This window comes from Mustela erminea, chromosome 12 (genome assembly GCF_009829155.1).
Source record: "Mustela erminea isolate mMusErm1 chromosome 12, mMusErm1.Pri, whole genome shotgun sequence".
Taxonomy (NCBI): domain Eukaryota; kingdom Metazoa; phylum Chordata; class Mammalia; order Carnivora; family Mustelidae; genus Mustela; species Mustela erminea.
This window is the reverse complement of record NC_045625.1, coordinates 84,252,339-84,265,253: the sequence shown is the minus strand read 5'-3', so window position 1 is coordinate 84,265,253 and position 12,915 is coordinate 84,252,339. Positions and strand designations below refer to the sequence as shown.

General features: G+C 48.6%; 1 protein-coding gene across 2 annotated transcripts in view; it reads right to left on the bottom strand.

Moving 5' to 3' along the window:
* Positions 1 to 6,723, bottom strand: part of DMRT1 (doublesex and mab-3 related transcription factor 1) — a 104,160-nt gene extending 97,437 nt beyond the window's left edge. For both annotated transcript variants that reach the window (XM_032308884.1, XM_032308885.1), the window contains exons 1-2: positions 6,188 to 6,723; positions 2,361 to 2,544 (exon numbers count right to left, since the gene is read on the bottom strand). In XM_032308884.1, coding sequence (XP_032164775.1) covers positions 2,361 to 2,544; positions 6,188 to 6,544 — 541 coding nt within the window. In that variant the 5' untranslated portion in view covers positions 6,545 to 6,723. The remainder of the gene's footprint in view (positions 1 to 2,360; positions 2,545 to 6,187) is intronic.
* Positions 6,724 to 12,915: the final 6,192 nt, after the last annotated feature.

The window sequence follows — 12,915 nt, the reverse complement described above, 5'->3', positions numbered from 1 at the left end:
AAAAGTTAGCAGGTGCATTTCTGACTGTGTGGGGTTGGGGTGTTGTTCAAGGGTAAACAGTGTGAATATTTATTTGCCAACAGGATTTCACAGATCTTTGGTGCATTTCTTAGAACTCCTGTGCTCTAAGACCAGTGCCATTAAATGGAACTCTGTGAAAAACAGAAACACACACTTCCCAGTAATTTAAATAATTAAAACCTGAGCTAGCTGTGCCTACAGGGCTCTTGAAACGTGGCTTGTGCAACTGAGGAGCTGAAGGTTTTAAATTTTTCAACATATTTCACAGTGGCAAAATACACGGAACATAAAATTTACCAACTTACCATTTTTAAATACACCCTTCGGCGATAATGAGCACATTCACACTGTTGTGCGAGTGCGACCGTCGTCACATCATCCATCTCCACAGCTCTTTTCATCTTGTAAACTGAGACTCTACCCCCAAGAAAAGGTAACTCTCCTTTCCCTCCACCTGCCCCCCCAACCCCTGGCAACCACCATTGTACTTTCTGTCCCCATGATCTTGATGACTTTAAGTAAGTAGGTACAACCATATAGTATTTGCATTTTTCTTTTTTTTTTTTTAAGATTTTATTTATTTATTATTTGTCAGAGAGAAAGAGCACACAAGCAGGCAGAGTGGCAGGCAGAGGTGGAAAGAGAAGCAGGCTCCCTGCTGAGCAAGGAGCCTGATGCGGGACTCGATCCCAGGACCCTGGGATCATTACCTGAGCTGAAGGCAGTGGCTTAACCACTGAGCCACCCAGGCGTCTCAGTATCTGCCTTTCTGTGAGCAGCTTACTTCACTCAGCAGAATACTCTCAAGCTGATCCAAGCTGCAGCATGTGGCAGGATTTCCTTCCTTTTGAAGGCTGAATAATATTCCACTCTATGTAGAGACCACATTTTGCTTATCCATTTGGAGGTCAGTGGGCCCTTGGGTGGCTCCCACATTTTAGCTATTGTGAATGCTACTATTGACACGGCTGTACAAGTATCTCTGTGACCCTGCTTTCAACTGTCTTGGGTAAACACCCAGAAGTGGAATTGCTGAGTTGTCTGGTAATTCTGTATTTAAGGTTTTGAGGAAGCGCCATGTTGTTTCCTAAAGCAACTGTGCCATTTTATGTTTCCACCAAGAATGCGCAAAGGTTCTGATTTCTCCCCATCCTTGTCAATACTACTAATGTCTGGGGTTTTGTTTGTTTGTTTGTTTGTTTGATAGCAGCCATCCTAATGAGTGTGAAGTGGTATTTCACTGTAGTGCTGATCTGCATTTCTCTTGTGATCAGTAATACTAACCATATGCCTTCTTTGATTTGATGTTTTCATTTCATTTCACTGTAATGAGATTAAACTCAAATGGCCATATGTGGCTAGGGGCTGCCATACTAGACAGTGCAGCTCTAGACCACACTGATTCTTAGGGTGATTTCAAGACCCAGAGCAGTAAGCACAAGGAGCTCTGGATGCCAACGGACCAGTCAGATACTTTCTAGTTCTGTGGACCTAACAGTCACTTACACATCCCGTACCTCAGTCTTTACATGTGTAAAACGGGGGTTGTACATCCAGAATGCTCTAAGAATGAAATGAAATGAATCAGTATGCATGTAGCCCCTGGTACAGTCTAAGCACACAGGAGAGAATCGAAGCTAATGGGACATGCCTCTCCTCGTTTCCCAGTTCCCACCAAAACTAGACATCTAGGAGTTGGCCTTTTCAGACACTTTCCCCAAATAGACTGCAGTCCTTTCCAGAGAAATGGGACTTTCAGTTCTAAGAAACAAGGATCGGTATCTCCCACCAAAAGAACCCCAAGATGGAGGGTGGACAGAGATGAAATCTGTAATCTCAGCCCTCTGATCATCAAGGAGTCTGACTCTATCCAGATTCAGACTTAGCTAATAACCAACAAGAAAGTGAAGCTACCAAACTTCCAAATCTAGAACTCCTGGCCATCTCCTTCAGGAAGCCCCCAGAAACAAACCTGCAGAGGGAGAACCCTTTAGGAAAACTCTGTAACGGGCACCTGGTTGGCTCAGCTGGTTAAGCTACCGCCTTCGGCTCAGGTCATGATCCTAGAGTCCTGGGACCGAGGCTCACATTGGGCTCCCTGTTCGGCATGAGTCTGCTTCTCCCACTGGCCTCTCTCCTTTTACGCTTTCTCTCTCTCATTCTCTCTCTCTCTCAAATAAATAAATAAAATCTTTATTTAAAAAAAAGAAGAAAAAGAAAACTCTCTTAAGTCCTGAATGTGAGGCATGGTTCTGGACAGTCTGAGACCGTTTTTTTGTGGCCAAGGCCCTCCTTCTGTCCTGGTTGGCGACCACCTGGGTGAACCCCAGGCACCTTACCTGACGCTGCAGTGGTGGGGGTGCTGGCCGGCGCAGGCTGCGAGGGGCTGCTGCTCTCGGTCATCAGGCACGGGTTGCTGCCATTGCTCTCTCTCTTGACAAGCAGCTCAGCAGCGCTGGGCAGCGGGATGGGGTGGCTGATCCCCAATTCTTCCTCCTGGGCCTGCTGCCTTCTCAGGGCCACCTGGAAGCACAGGGCAGCAGGTCAGCCCCCCATAACCAGAATCTCTTGCACGGCTTTGCCAAAACCCCCTGGAGTCCCAGTCACCCAAGATATCACGATCCCTGAGCTCCAGGAGTAAGGTCTAGGATTCTCTCACTCCTTTTGAATGCTACCCAAGTCACCAGGATGTGCAGCCAAAGCTGAGAAACGGCGTCAAGCCCACAGTAGATCAAATAATGTCCGTTACACTAATGAGTATGTAGAGCAGGGAATAAGGCTGGCTGCAGAGGATCCAGAAAAGCTGTAGAGTCAGTCAAGCAGAGGAGTTCCATCTGAAGGGAAGTCAGCATTGACAGATTAGGAAGGAAGGAGAATGGGATGTCTTGCTCTTTCTGGCCACACGTTTGTCAAAGGCTACTGTACTGGGGCCAGTGACCAGCGAGATAAAGTAAAATTAGATTAGATCCTAAGGTAGTCACTGTTTAAACGCAGGAAAAGGAGGCAGGCACAGATGCGAAGGCAACTCACCACAAAATGCGGCAAAAAACCATAGGAGAGGGACACAGCAGTCTCACAGCAGGACTCTGGAGGCAAAAATGGTTTTAAGGGTAAGAATCCGCCAGAAAAGGTACTGTTCTTCAGCCTTGAAGAATAGATTGAGTAACAGGCACACAGGCAAGAATGAAGGAACCCATCTAGAACAAGGGAGCAGGGTGGGCAGGAAAGGCAACGGCTGCTGAGAAAACCCCGCAGGGCCAGGCTCTCCGGAATGAGGGGAGCATGTAGAGCGGTAATGGGGGAAAGCTTGGAATAAGGTGTTGGAAGTCCCTGGAGAAGGAAGAGGCTGCAGGTAGAAAGAAAGTCAGAGGACAGGTCCTTCCTCTATGCCAGCAGGATGGAAGGAGCCGGAAGTGAGGGTATAAGGGACTTAAACTACCTAAGAGACTCCTCATGGTCCCTCTTCAACTTATCTGCTTTTAAATAACATTGTTAAAGGTTGCAAAGAAAAAAGTAAAAAAAAAAAAAAAAAGAAAGAAAGAAATTGTACTTTGGTCTACTACATGTAACAAAAAAGGAGACTTTCTATTGAAACTTGACTATTAGTGACAGTGAAATGAGAAAGTAAAACATCTGTACCTCAGAGGCCAAAACAGAAGCCAAAAGTTGAAATCAAAATGGTAAACTAGAAACACAACGAGTATTTATTGTTTTAGGAAAATTGTAGTCCAAACTTAGCAAGCTGATTAACTTACAACTGGATTTTTCTCATAACAAGAGTTTTCAACTTAAAAAAGCATCCTTATTAAATAATCAATTAACATTAAACGATTAAGCACCGCTCTTGGATTTTTTTTTATTACTAACCAAGTTTAGAAACAGAATATTAAGGATTTGATCAAAAAATACCAACAAAAAAACCCCACAAATCTCTGAAGTGTATCAATGCATGCTTATGTCCTGATTCACACAAATTCCATGCGCAAAATGCACAGGGTATTTATTATATGAGCCATAAACTAAGGACACTTTTATAAAGGTCTCTCAAGGATTTTAAAGGAAAGGTATTCAATAAGGGAAGGTGGGGGCAACTGATTAAAATGCGGTAATTTTAGGGTTGTGTCAAAGATCAATTTCACACTAGTTCAGAAAGAAAAAAACAGCCGGTAGACAGAATTTTACAGGATTTCCTTTAGCACCACACAAGACGTCCAGCGTAGAAAATGTTGAATTTTCCTATTACTGAAGTAATCCTGAGTCGTTTTTTTTTTTTTTTCGTTTTTGTTTTTAACATAGCAAACGGGCTTTTTGGAAATTGGTGCCCCAACTAATGAAGCTTATACAAAATGAATGGCCCTACTTCAACCCATGTTTTTATTACATTTTAAGGAAAAGTCCCCTCCCAAGCATACATATTCTGCACTCGATATTTAAAACAACTCGATGTTCAGAAGATTTTTCTAGCTACAAATACAACTTGGGGGTCCCTAAGGCTTTTTCAGTGAACTCACTGTAACGCATTTTAACGCTACATCGGGGAAAACTCTCACCCACTACGGAGGACGCCGCAAACCCAAGACAAAGCAGCTGTACGCCCCGGCCGCTCTCGCAATCTGCGAAGCCAACATACATCCAATTTCAGACACATTTGTAAAAAAATGAGACGCATAGAAAAAGCATAATCTTCAAGCATTCACTCAGTCTTTGTTAAAACACTCTCATAGGAATTATACACGGAGAATATGTACACGTCCCCAGTCCAAAGCAGCACGTCCGTAGCAAACCCCTCTGTGGTATCTTTTCAACTTAAATAAACTGCCTGAAAAGGATGAAACAGATTTTAGCTGGGAAGAATGTGTATTATTCTCTCCTAAAAAATCCTTTCAGTTTAAAAAAAAAAGAAAAAGAAAAAGAAAACTTAAAAAAAAAAATCGTTTCAGGACGCCAGACGACTTGGGGAATTTCGGCTTAAGACGCTACGTGCCTGTCTTCCTCAGGACGTTTCTTTCTTTCTTTCTTTCTTTTTTTTTTTTTTTAAAACCCACGACAGACAAGCCCTCAAAGCCGTGCCATTTCCCCCCTCGCGCTTCCTTTTCTGAACTCGCCCAGCGCGCGTGAACACACGCCGAGTAACCGGTACCTGAGGTCCGGCCGAGGAGCGGGAGCCGCAGAGCGAACGCTGTTCCCGTCGCGCTCAAAATGGCTGCGGCGCGCGGCGCGGACCCGCGGGCGGCGAGCTCGGAGCCGGCGCCGGGAGCTCCGCGGGGGCCACGCGGCCTCCGCGCGCGCTGCCGCGACTTTTCCAGAAGCACCACGCGCTCCGCGCGGTACCCGGAAGAGCGGCGGCAGCCGTTCCCGCCAGTCGCCGGAGCGGGCGCCCTCCCGCACCCTCTGCAGTGGGAGCGCCGGTCTCTGCTCGGGGGCCGGGGTCCCAGGGCCTCCCGAGGCAGGGGGGCGCCCCAACTCTCCGCTCGGAGAGCGAGGTTCGGGGTCCACGAGATGCCCGCCCCCCCACCCCCCGCGCGCGCGGCGGGGCGAACCGGCAACTCTCCGCTCTGAAAGCGGGAGCTGAGGTCCCGGGGCGCTCGGAAGGCGCGAACCCTGCAACTCTGTGCTCTGAGAAAGCGACCGGAGAGCCCAGCAATGGTGGGGACCTCCGAGGGTGCGAACCCCGCGATTCTGCAGGAGGGAGGGACCAGGGACTCCCGAACAGAGCGAACCCCGCAACTTACTGCTCCGGAAGCAGGAGCGGAGACCCTGGGGATGGATTCGCGGGACCCCCGACGGGGTGACCCCCCCAACTCTCCGCTGGAGGGCGGGGTCAGGGATCCCGGGACTCCCGACAGAGCGAGCCCCGCAACTCTCTGCTCTGAAAGAGGGATCAGAGGTCCTGGGGAAACTCAAGCGGCCGGCCCCCGCCACTCTGTCGAAGGTCGGGGTCAGGGATCCCTCCGAGGCCGAGCTAACCCCCCGCAACCTCCCTGCTCCGCGGGCCGGATCCCAGAGGACTCCGGCCCTGCGAGCCCGGCGTGGCGCGCAGCTGGCAGCCGCGGCCGTCGGCGAGCTCCCCCGCCGGTCTCCGGAACCCGGCACCGCGTGGCGCCCGCCCGGCCCGAGGGCCTTTAAGCTGGGGGCGGACGCTCGGTTCCCGGCCGCCCGCACTCACCTGCGCGGCCATCACGCGCTGTCTCTCGGCGATCAGGTTGCACTTCTTGCACTGGCAGTCCCGCCACATGCAGAAGCGCTTGTGGCCCTTGAGCGGCGACGCGTAGCCGTGGTTCCTGCATCGCGCGCACTTGGGCAGCCGCGGGGACTTCTTGTTCCCGGAGCCCATGCCCGACGCCCCGGAGCCCGAGGAGCCGCCGCCTCCGCCGCTGCCCCCGGCGCTCGCGCCACCACTGCTGCCGAGCAGCGCCCCAGCCGCTTTGCCGAAGCCCCCGGCCTTGCCCTGCGGGGGTGCCCCGGCGGCGTGTGGGGCCTCCGAAGGGGCAGACGGCTTGCTGAACGCGTCGTCGTTGGGCATGGTGCCCCAGCGAGAAGTGCGAGGACCCGCCGGGCCCCTCTCGGGTCTGGACACGGCTGCGAGCGGAGAGCACCGGCGAGGCTCCCGCGGGGAAGGCCCAGAAGCCGTGTGCGCTGCAGCCCGAGGTGCAGCCGGAGTGGCGCGGTCTGGACACGGAACGCCTAGACTGGTGGGGGGTTGTGCCCTTTCTTTTGGCGCGCGCGCCGCGCAGAACTTTTAGATACTTTTCAGAACGTTCCCGGGACTGCCTGGGCGGGAGAGGGCGCGAGGGAATGCGGCCACGCCCACCGCCCCCCAACTCCAGCCACTGCGTTCCCGCCGGGAGCCAGCTTGCACTGGCTGCAAACACTGAGGGCGTGGCTGCAGGTGGCTGCAATGCACCTCGAGGTGCAGAGCCACCGGGGACAGCGTGATCTCCGCGCTCCCCCAGGCACCGCGGCCCGGCTGCCGGGAGCACGCTGCACAGGGAGGGAGCTGAGCTCCTGGACCGGGAACGTAGCTGTGCACCTTTGTCGTGCACGCCGCTTGGAGGAGGTGCAGACCACCCTGTGGGATCCTTTAGCTCCCTTCCCCCATTCTCCACGTTGGCTCCGTAGGGCAGAGGTTGCCAGAAGCCAATTCGAAAAGCGGTTTCTTACTTAAGAGGAGGATGAGATTGGAGCCTTGAGAGAAGAAAAGGCTCTGCCCTTAAATCAGCATATAAGACCCTCACTGTGGGGCTGTAGCGCACCCAAAATTGGGTCTTTCTGTGCATTCAGCCTTTAAAAAACCGCACTGGGGTGGGAGAGGGGTCGTACTTAACAGATGTAGATATCTATCCAAAATTCATCCCGCATTTAAGATCTGTGCATTTGTTGTGTGTAATTACACCTCTAAACACCGTCGTGGTCTTACAGCCTTCCACCCACACCCCGACAACACCCCTCTGAGCTTCTGTTCACTTACAGGGCAAATCCGAACCTAAAGCCTGCTGATCAGATCATTTTTCCTACACACCCACAATGTCCCTACAACACCAGCCCTTCCCATGTCTGGATCTGCAGTAGCTTCCAAAGGGGCTCCCTGTTTCTTAATCTTCAGTGTATTTCACATAAAATAGCAGCTGGCCCCTGCAATGGCCTGGTGTTGTTCGCCTTGTGAAAAGCAAAAGTTAAAGACCCAAGGCTGTGTTTTAAAGGACTTCAGTGATCCCTCCCCCGCCCCCCACACCCCGCCTTTCTCAGCCTCACAGAGTTTCCAACAAGCTTGGAAGCACTCACTGTTGGCCCTTTATCAGTTTTGTTCAGTGCCACTTCCCTAACCTCGCCATGGGCCATGGCCGTTGTCCAGCCAGGGGGCTGCCCTAACATCTTTCCCCGACTCGCCCTGCTTTTCCCCAGTATTAGCTCTCAGGTTCCAAATACCATGCCCCCATCCAGGGGGTAGGTCCGCAAAGGATGGAGGTCACCCTGCTTGGCTTCTCACCAAGGTGGTTACTGGCATTTCACTGAGCTCTGAAATCCTCCAACCTACTCTTTGCATTCTTATTCTGAAGCCCCCTTCACAGGCTTTTTCCCTGAGCCTGCATTTTCTCCATTAGTATTCTCTGGCCAAAAATCATTTCCTAAAGAAGCTTCTAGCTTTACATAATACCTCATATCCTTACCACCAAGCCCAGTGAAGCTCTACTCTGGACGGAAGCCAGGATGCAACCATTTATCTCATTCTGGAATCTGTTAAATGATAACTACTATTTTGTTGAGCAATACTCCTAAATCTTCTACTGAAACACACCTGCCAATTGCAGTTACCTACAAATGATCCTTTTCCATATATTTATACTTGAATACATTAGCTAGCGCTGAATTATTCCGAAGGCCCAATCCAGTTGAAGAGAACGAAGTCAATGCTGGAAGCAGCAGCTGTCGAGTCCCAAATTATAGGGGAGCACATGTTTCTTAGGGGCCTCCCATCGCTAGAATTTGTGATGGAGAGATTTAAGGCTACAGACAGTTTGGGGCTAGGAAGCTGTGTGACCAAGGTACAAAAACATAAAATGTGATGAAGTTAATAGCCTAATAATAAAGTTTTATTATAAAGTTTTATTCGCAAACTACAGAGGAAGTATCAGGCACAAGATGATCCAAAAGAGAAGTCAAGGAGCCCTCAAGGACAAGCAGAGTGGTTCTGGATATTTTGAGCAATCTGGCCCTATTTTCTCCTTTCTTCACCGCCCCCCTTCCAGAAACCAGAGCTCTGAAGGCTGATGATGCAGTTCTGTATGCACTGAGTTGGACAGATGGCCAAGACATGCTGATGAGTGGGGTGGGGGCAGAGGGAAGTCTGTTCCAAAACTTAGCAGGGTTGGGCAAAGACCTCTCAGATATGACACCAAAGCACAAGCATTAAGAGCAAAAAATGACAGACTGGCGTTATCAAAATGCAAAAACGTTCATGCTTCTAAAGATAGCATTAAGAACCTGAAAAGCCACAGACTGGGAGAAAATATTTGGAAATCATATATCTGATAAAGGACTTATATCTAGAATATATTAAAATTCTTGTGATTTAATAAAAAATAGACAACAACCAAAACAATGGGCAGCATTCTGAATGGACATTGGACTGAAGAAAATATTTGAATGGCCAATAAGCACATGGGAAGATGCTTGCTATCATCAACCATTAGGGAAATGTTATGTCTGAGCAATAGTGAAGAATTACAGCACACCCACGAGGATGGCTGTGATCAAAGACAGAGACCAGGGACACCTGGGTAGCTCAGTGGGTTAAGCCTCTGCCTTCGGCTCAGGTCATGATCCCAGGATCCTGGGATCGAGCCCCGCATTGGGCTCTCTGCTCTGCAGGGGGCCTGCTTCCCCCTCTCTCTCTGCCTGCTTCTCTGCCTACTAGTGATCTCTGTCTGTCAAATAAATAAATCTTAAAAAAAAAAAAAAAGACAGAGATGAGTGGAAAGTATTGGCTAGGATGTAGAGACACTAAAATTCTCAGCTACTGCTGGTGGGAATGTAAAATAACACAGCCATTTGGGGAAATTTTACCATACAACTAAATAATTCACTCCTAGATAGCCACCCCAGAGAAATGAAAACATCTGTCTACACAAGCGCTTGAACATGAATATCCGTGGCAGCATCACCCACGTGAAATAATCCAAATTCTTCAATGCTTGAATGAAGGTATGTACATATGTATATACAAAATACGGCATATACATACCATGGACTCTCCAGTCATCAAAAGGGATGAGCTAGGGCTGCATTCATAGCCAGAATAAAACTTGAAAACGATATGCTAAGGAAAAGAAGCCAGATTCATAATATTGTACATTCCCATTTATATCAAATGTCCAGGAGAGGCAAATCATTACAGAGAAGATTGCCAGGGCCCGGCTAGGAATGGAGAGGAAATGCAAATGGGTATATGGGATCTTCCTGGGGGTGAGGCCATGGTCTAAAATTGTATTGTGCTCATGGCTGCAAAATTCAGCAAATTTATTAAACTTATTGGTATAACTAAAGTAAGAGAATTTTATGGTATATAAATTATGCCTTGGGACATCTGGGGGACTCCGTTAAGCGTCTGCCTTCGGCTCAGGTCATGATCCCAGGGTCCTCCTGGGACTGAGCCCTGCTTTGGGCTCCCTGCTCAGCAGGGACTCTGCTTCTCCCTCTGCCTCTGCCCCTCTCTCTGTTCACACATCTCTTTCTCTCTCTCCCTCAAATGAATAAAATTTTTAAAAGTTTTGCCTCAACAAGCAAGTAAATAAACAAAAAAGCACCACGATCTACAATGCGATTCCATCTCTGAAATAAGAACTAATGTGAGTTTATAGCTGGATAGGCTATTTAGCTCTCTCTGGGTTACCGGATTATGAGGGATAATCTCCTTATACTTTGTTTTTATTTTATGTTTTTGCAAAGTTAATCCAAGTTCTGGCACCCCCCTCCATTCTCTCTCTCCCCCCATAGCTGTGTGGGAAGAGCTGACATCTGGGTTGGGCCAAGTCCACCCAGCCTCAGCCCTGTGGTCAGCCTCAGCTTTCCAGCATTCTCAGCACCAGAATTCAGAAACCAAGCTTATTGTACAAAAATTATTACATGTTGTGCTTTCCCGTCGTCATAGTTCTGTGGTGCTTATACTTACTATCTGATTTTTAAAAACATTTGGCAGGCATTACTTCCACCATCAGTAAAAAACCAAATACACTAATTTATTAGTGAGTCAATATAGCACCATATTTAAATGCCTGGGTTTGAATCCCAGCTTTGTGAGCTTAGATGATTTCTTAACTCTCTGTGACTCAGTCTGTTCATCTGTAGTAGGAGGGTAGTAATAATATCTGCCTCAAAGGATTGTTAGAAAGACTAAATCAGTTAACACTCATCGAGTGATTAGACAAGTATCTGACACCCAGTAACACGTCAGTTGTCGTCATTATTATTTCCATATTGGAAAGAAAAAATGAGTGGGCGAAAGCAGGGTACATATACATATAACCTTCCACATGTTAGTATAATTTAGTGGAGGGGCATAGAAAGCTCTATTAGAAAACATCAATGATCAATTTCATCTACTTTGCATTCTGTCCATGGAAAACAGTCCTTGCCCCAAGTCTTGGTGCCACAGGTCATGGGGAAAATTCTCTGGTGCTTCTGACCCTCTACATGAAGCTACATACTAGGGTCAAGTGTGAAGCCCTGAGTTCGCTGGCCTGAACTAGAGACTCAGTGTACAGCTGTGTGGAGGCAATGGCCGGCGGTATGAGCAGTAGGAATTTAGGGAGGAGAGAGCACGGTAGAGCCTCAGGCCCTGCATGTAGGAGGAAGAGTCTATGGCCACAGTCTCGCAGGATCCGAGCAGGCACAAAGGGGAAAACGGGACCTTATAGGTCATGGGAACGACTGATGGAAGGCTGGACACTGGGAGTGATCCTGTGGGTTGGGGGAGAGGGCCCAGGTCTGCCAGTCTGGAACAGAGGAGTCAAGCTGGAGCCTAGCAGGAGATAAGGTTGAAAAGATAGGGTGGCACCTTGCCTGCCAGTGAGGAGTTTGGCTTCTATCCTATAGGGAAATGAAGAAGGATAAAGGTTTTCGTCCTTGAGGTGTTTGAGGAATGAAAGTGGTAGGTCTGCCAATTGCTGGGTGATTTGAACAAGCCACTTAACCTCTCTAGTCCTTATGAGGAGAGGACAATATCGGAGGGATCAGAGTTCTGTGCAAGATGCCCAGCCGCATGCCTGCCACACACAGATGGGGGAGGGCGGAAGGCAGAGCGTGGGGTATAGGGACGCAGGCTGCCTGTGTTAGAGGCCTGGCTTTGCCACTTACCAGCGACGTACTGCTCGGGGCAAGTCACTCACCGCTTCCAGGCCTCCCTTTCTTTATCTGGAAATTGGAAAAGACCTGACAATTGTCATAATGCAATTATGAACATATGTAAAGGGCTTCGATCCATGTGTGCAAGAGATTAAGCATGATCTTAGTGTGAGGGGTTGTTTCAGAATCCTAGAGGAGGAATCTTGAGCCACCAGTGGAAGGTGAGGGGAACTGAGGCAGGTTCTAGGATCTGAGCAGTTGGCTCGTTCTTCTTGAGTCTGTTCCGGGCAAGGTCAGTAATTAGGAGTCTAGCCTGGAACTTGGAGATTAGGGACAGAAACTGAGTAGCAAACATCAATCACAAAGCATACTGTCCCCACATTATCTGAGCACTTGGGGCCAGTCTCAGGCCCTGAGGGAGACTGAAGGATACAGTAAGGTGGCCCATCAAAAGCACCAAGCAGGCTGAGTGGCACGTGTGGGAGCCCATGGGTGGGAGGAGTCAGCACCCAGGGAGGCGGGGCTCTGTGTCACTAGAGGCAGATGCTTATTGCCTGCAGAGGACCCTGGGGTCATCCCTGTTTCTAAGGTTGTGCAATGATTGACTTTCACAAGCAATGCCCCTCATGAGTTAGCAACAGAAGTTTAAATCAGGTTCTATTCCTTACCCTTTAAGAAAAGGATATAAATATTTTGTCATTTTTCCCAGGAAGAATTGTTAAAATGTAAACATTATGACGTTTAAAGGGAAACCTTAAGTTATCTAGAAAAAAGAAAAATCACTGGACCTGAAAGTCAAATGAAGTGATTGGGAGAAAACGTACTTGGCCTCCAGAGAAAATAAAAAATGTATTCGGAAGATAATAGCAGTTGACGCTTCAGTATTAACTGCTGTTCTGAGACTGTCAGCAGCATACTGACTCTTTTATATTAACCTAAAGAAAAAGAAATAGTTTGCCATCATAAGTTCTTTTGTAGGATCAACTGCCTAAAATTTCAAGAAGAATTTCAGTTAAGAATACTTATTGTAGGGGCATCTGGGTGGCACAGTGG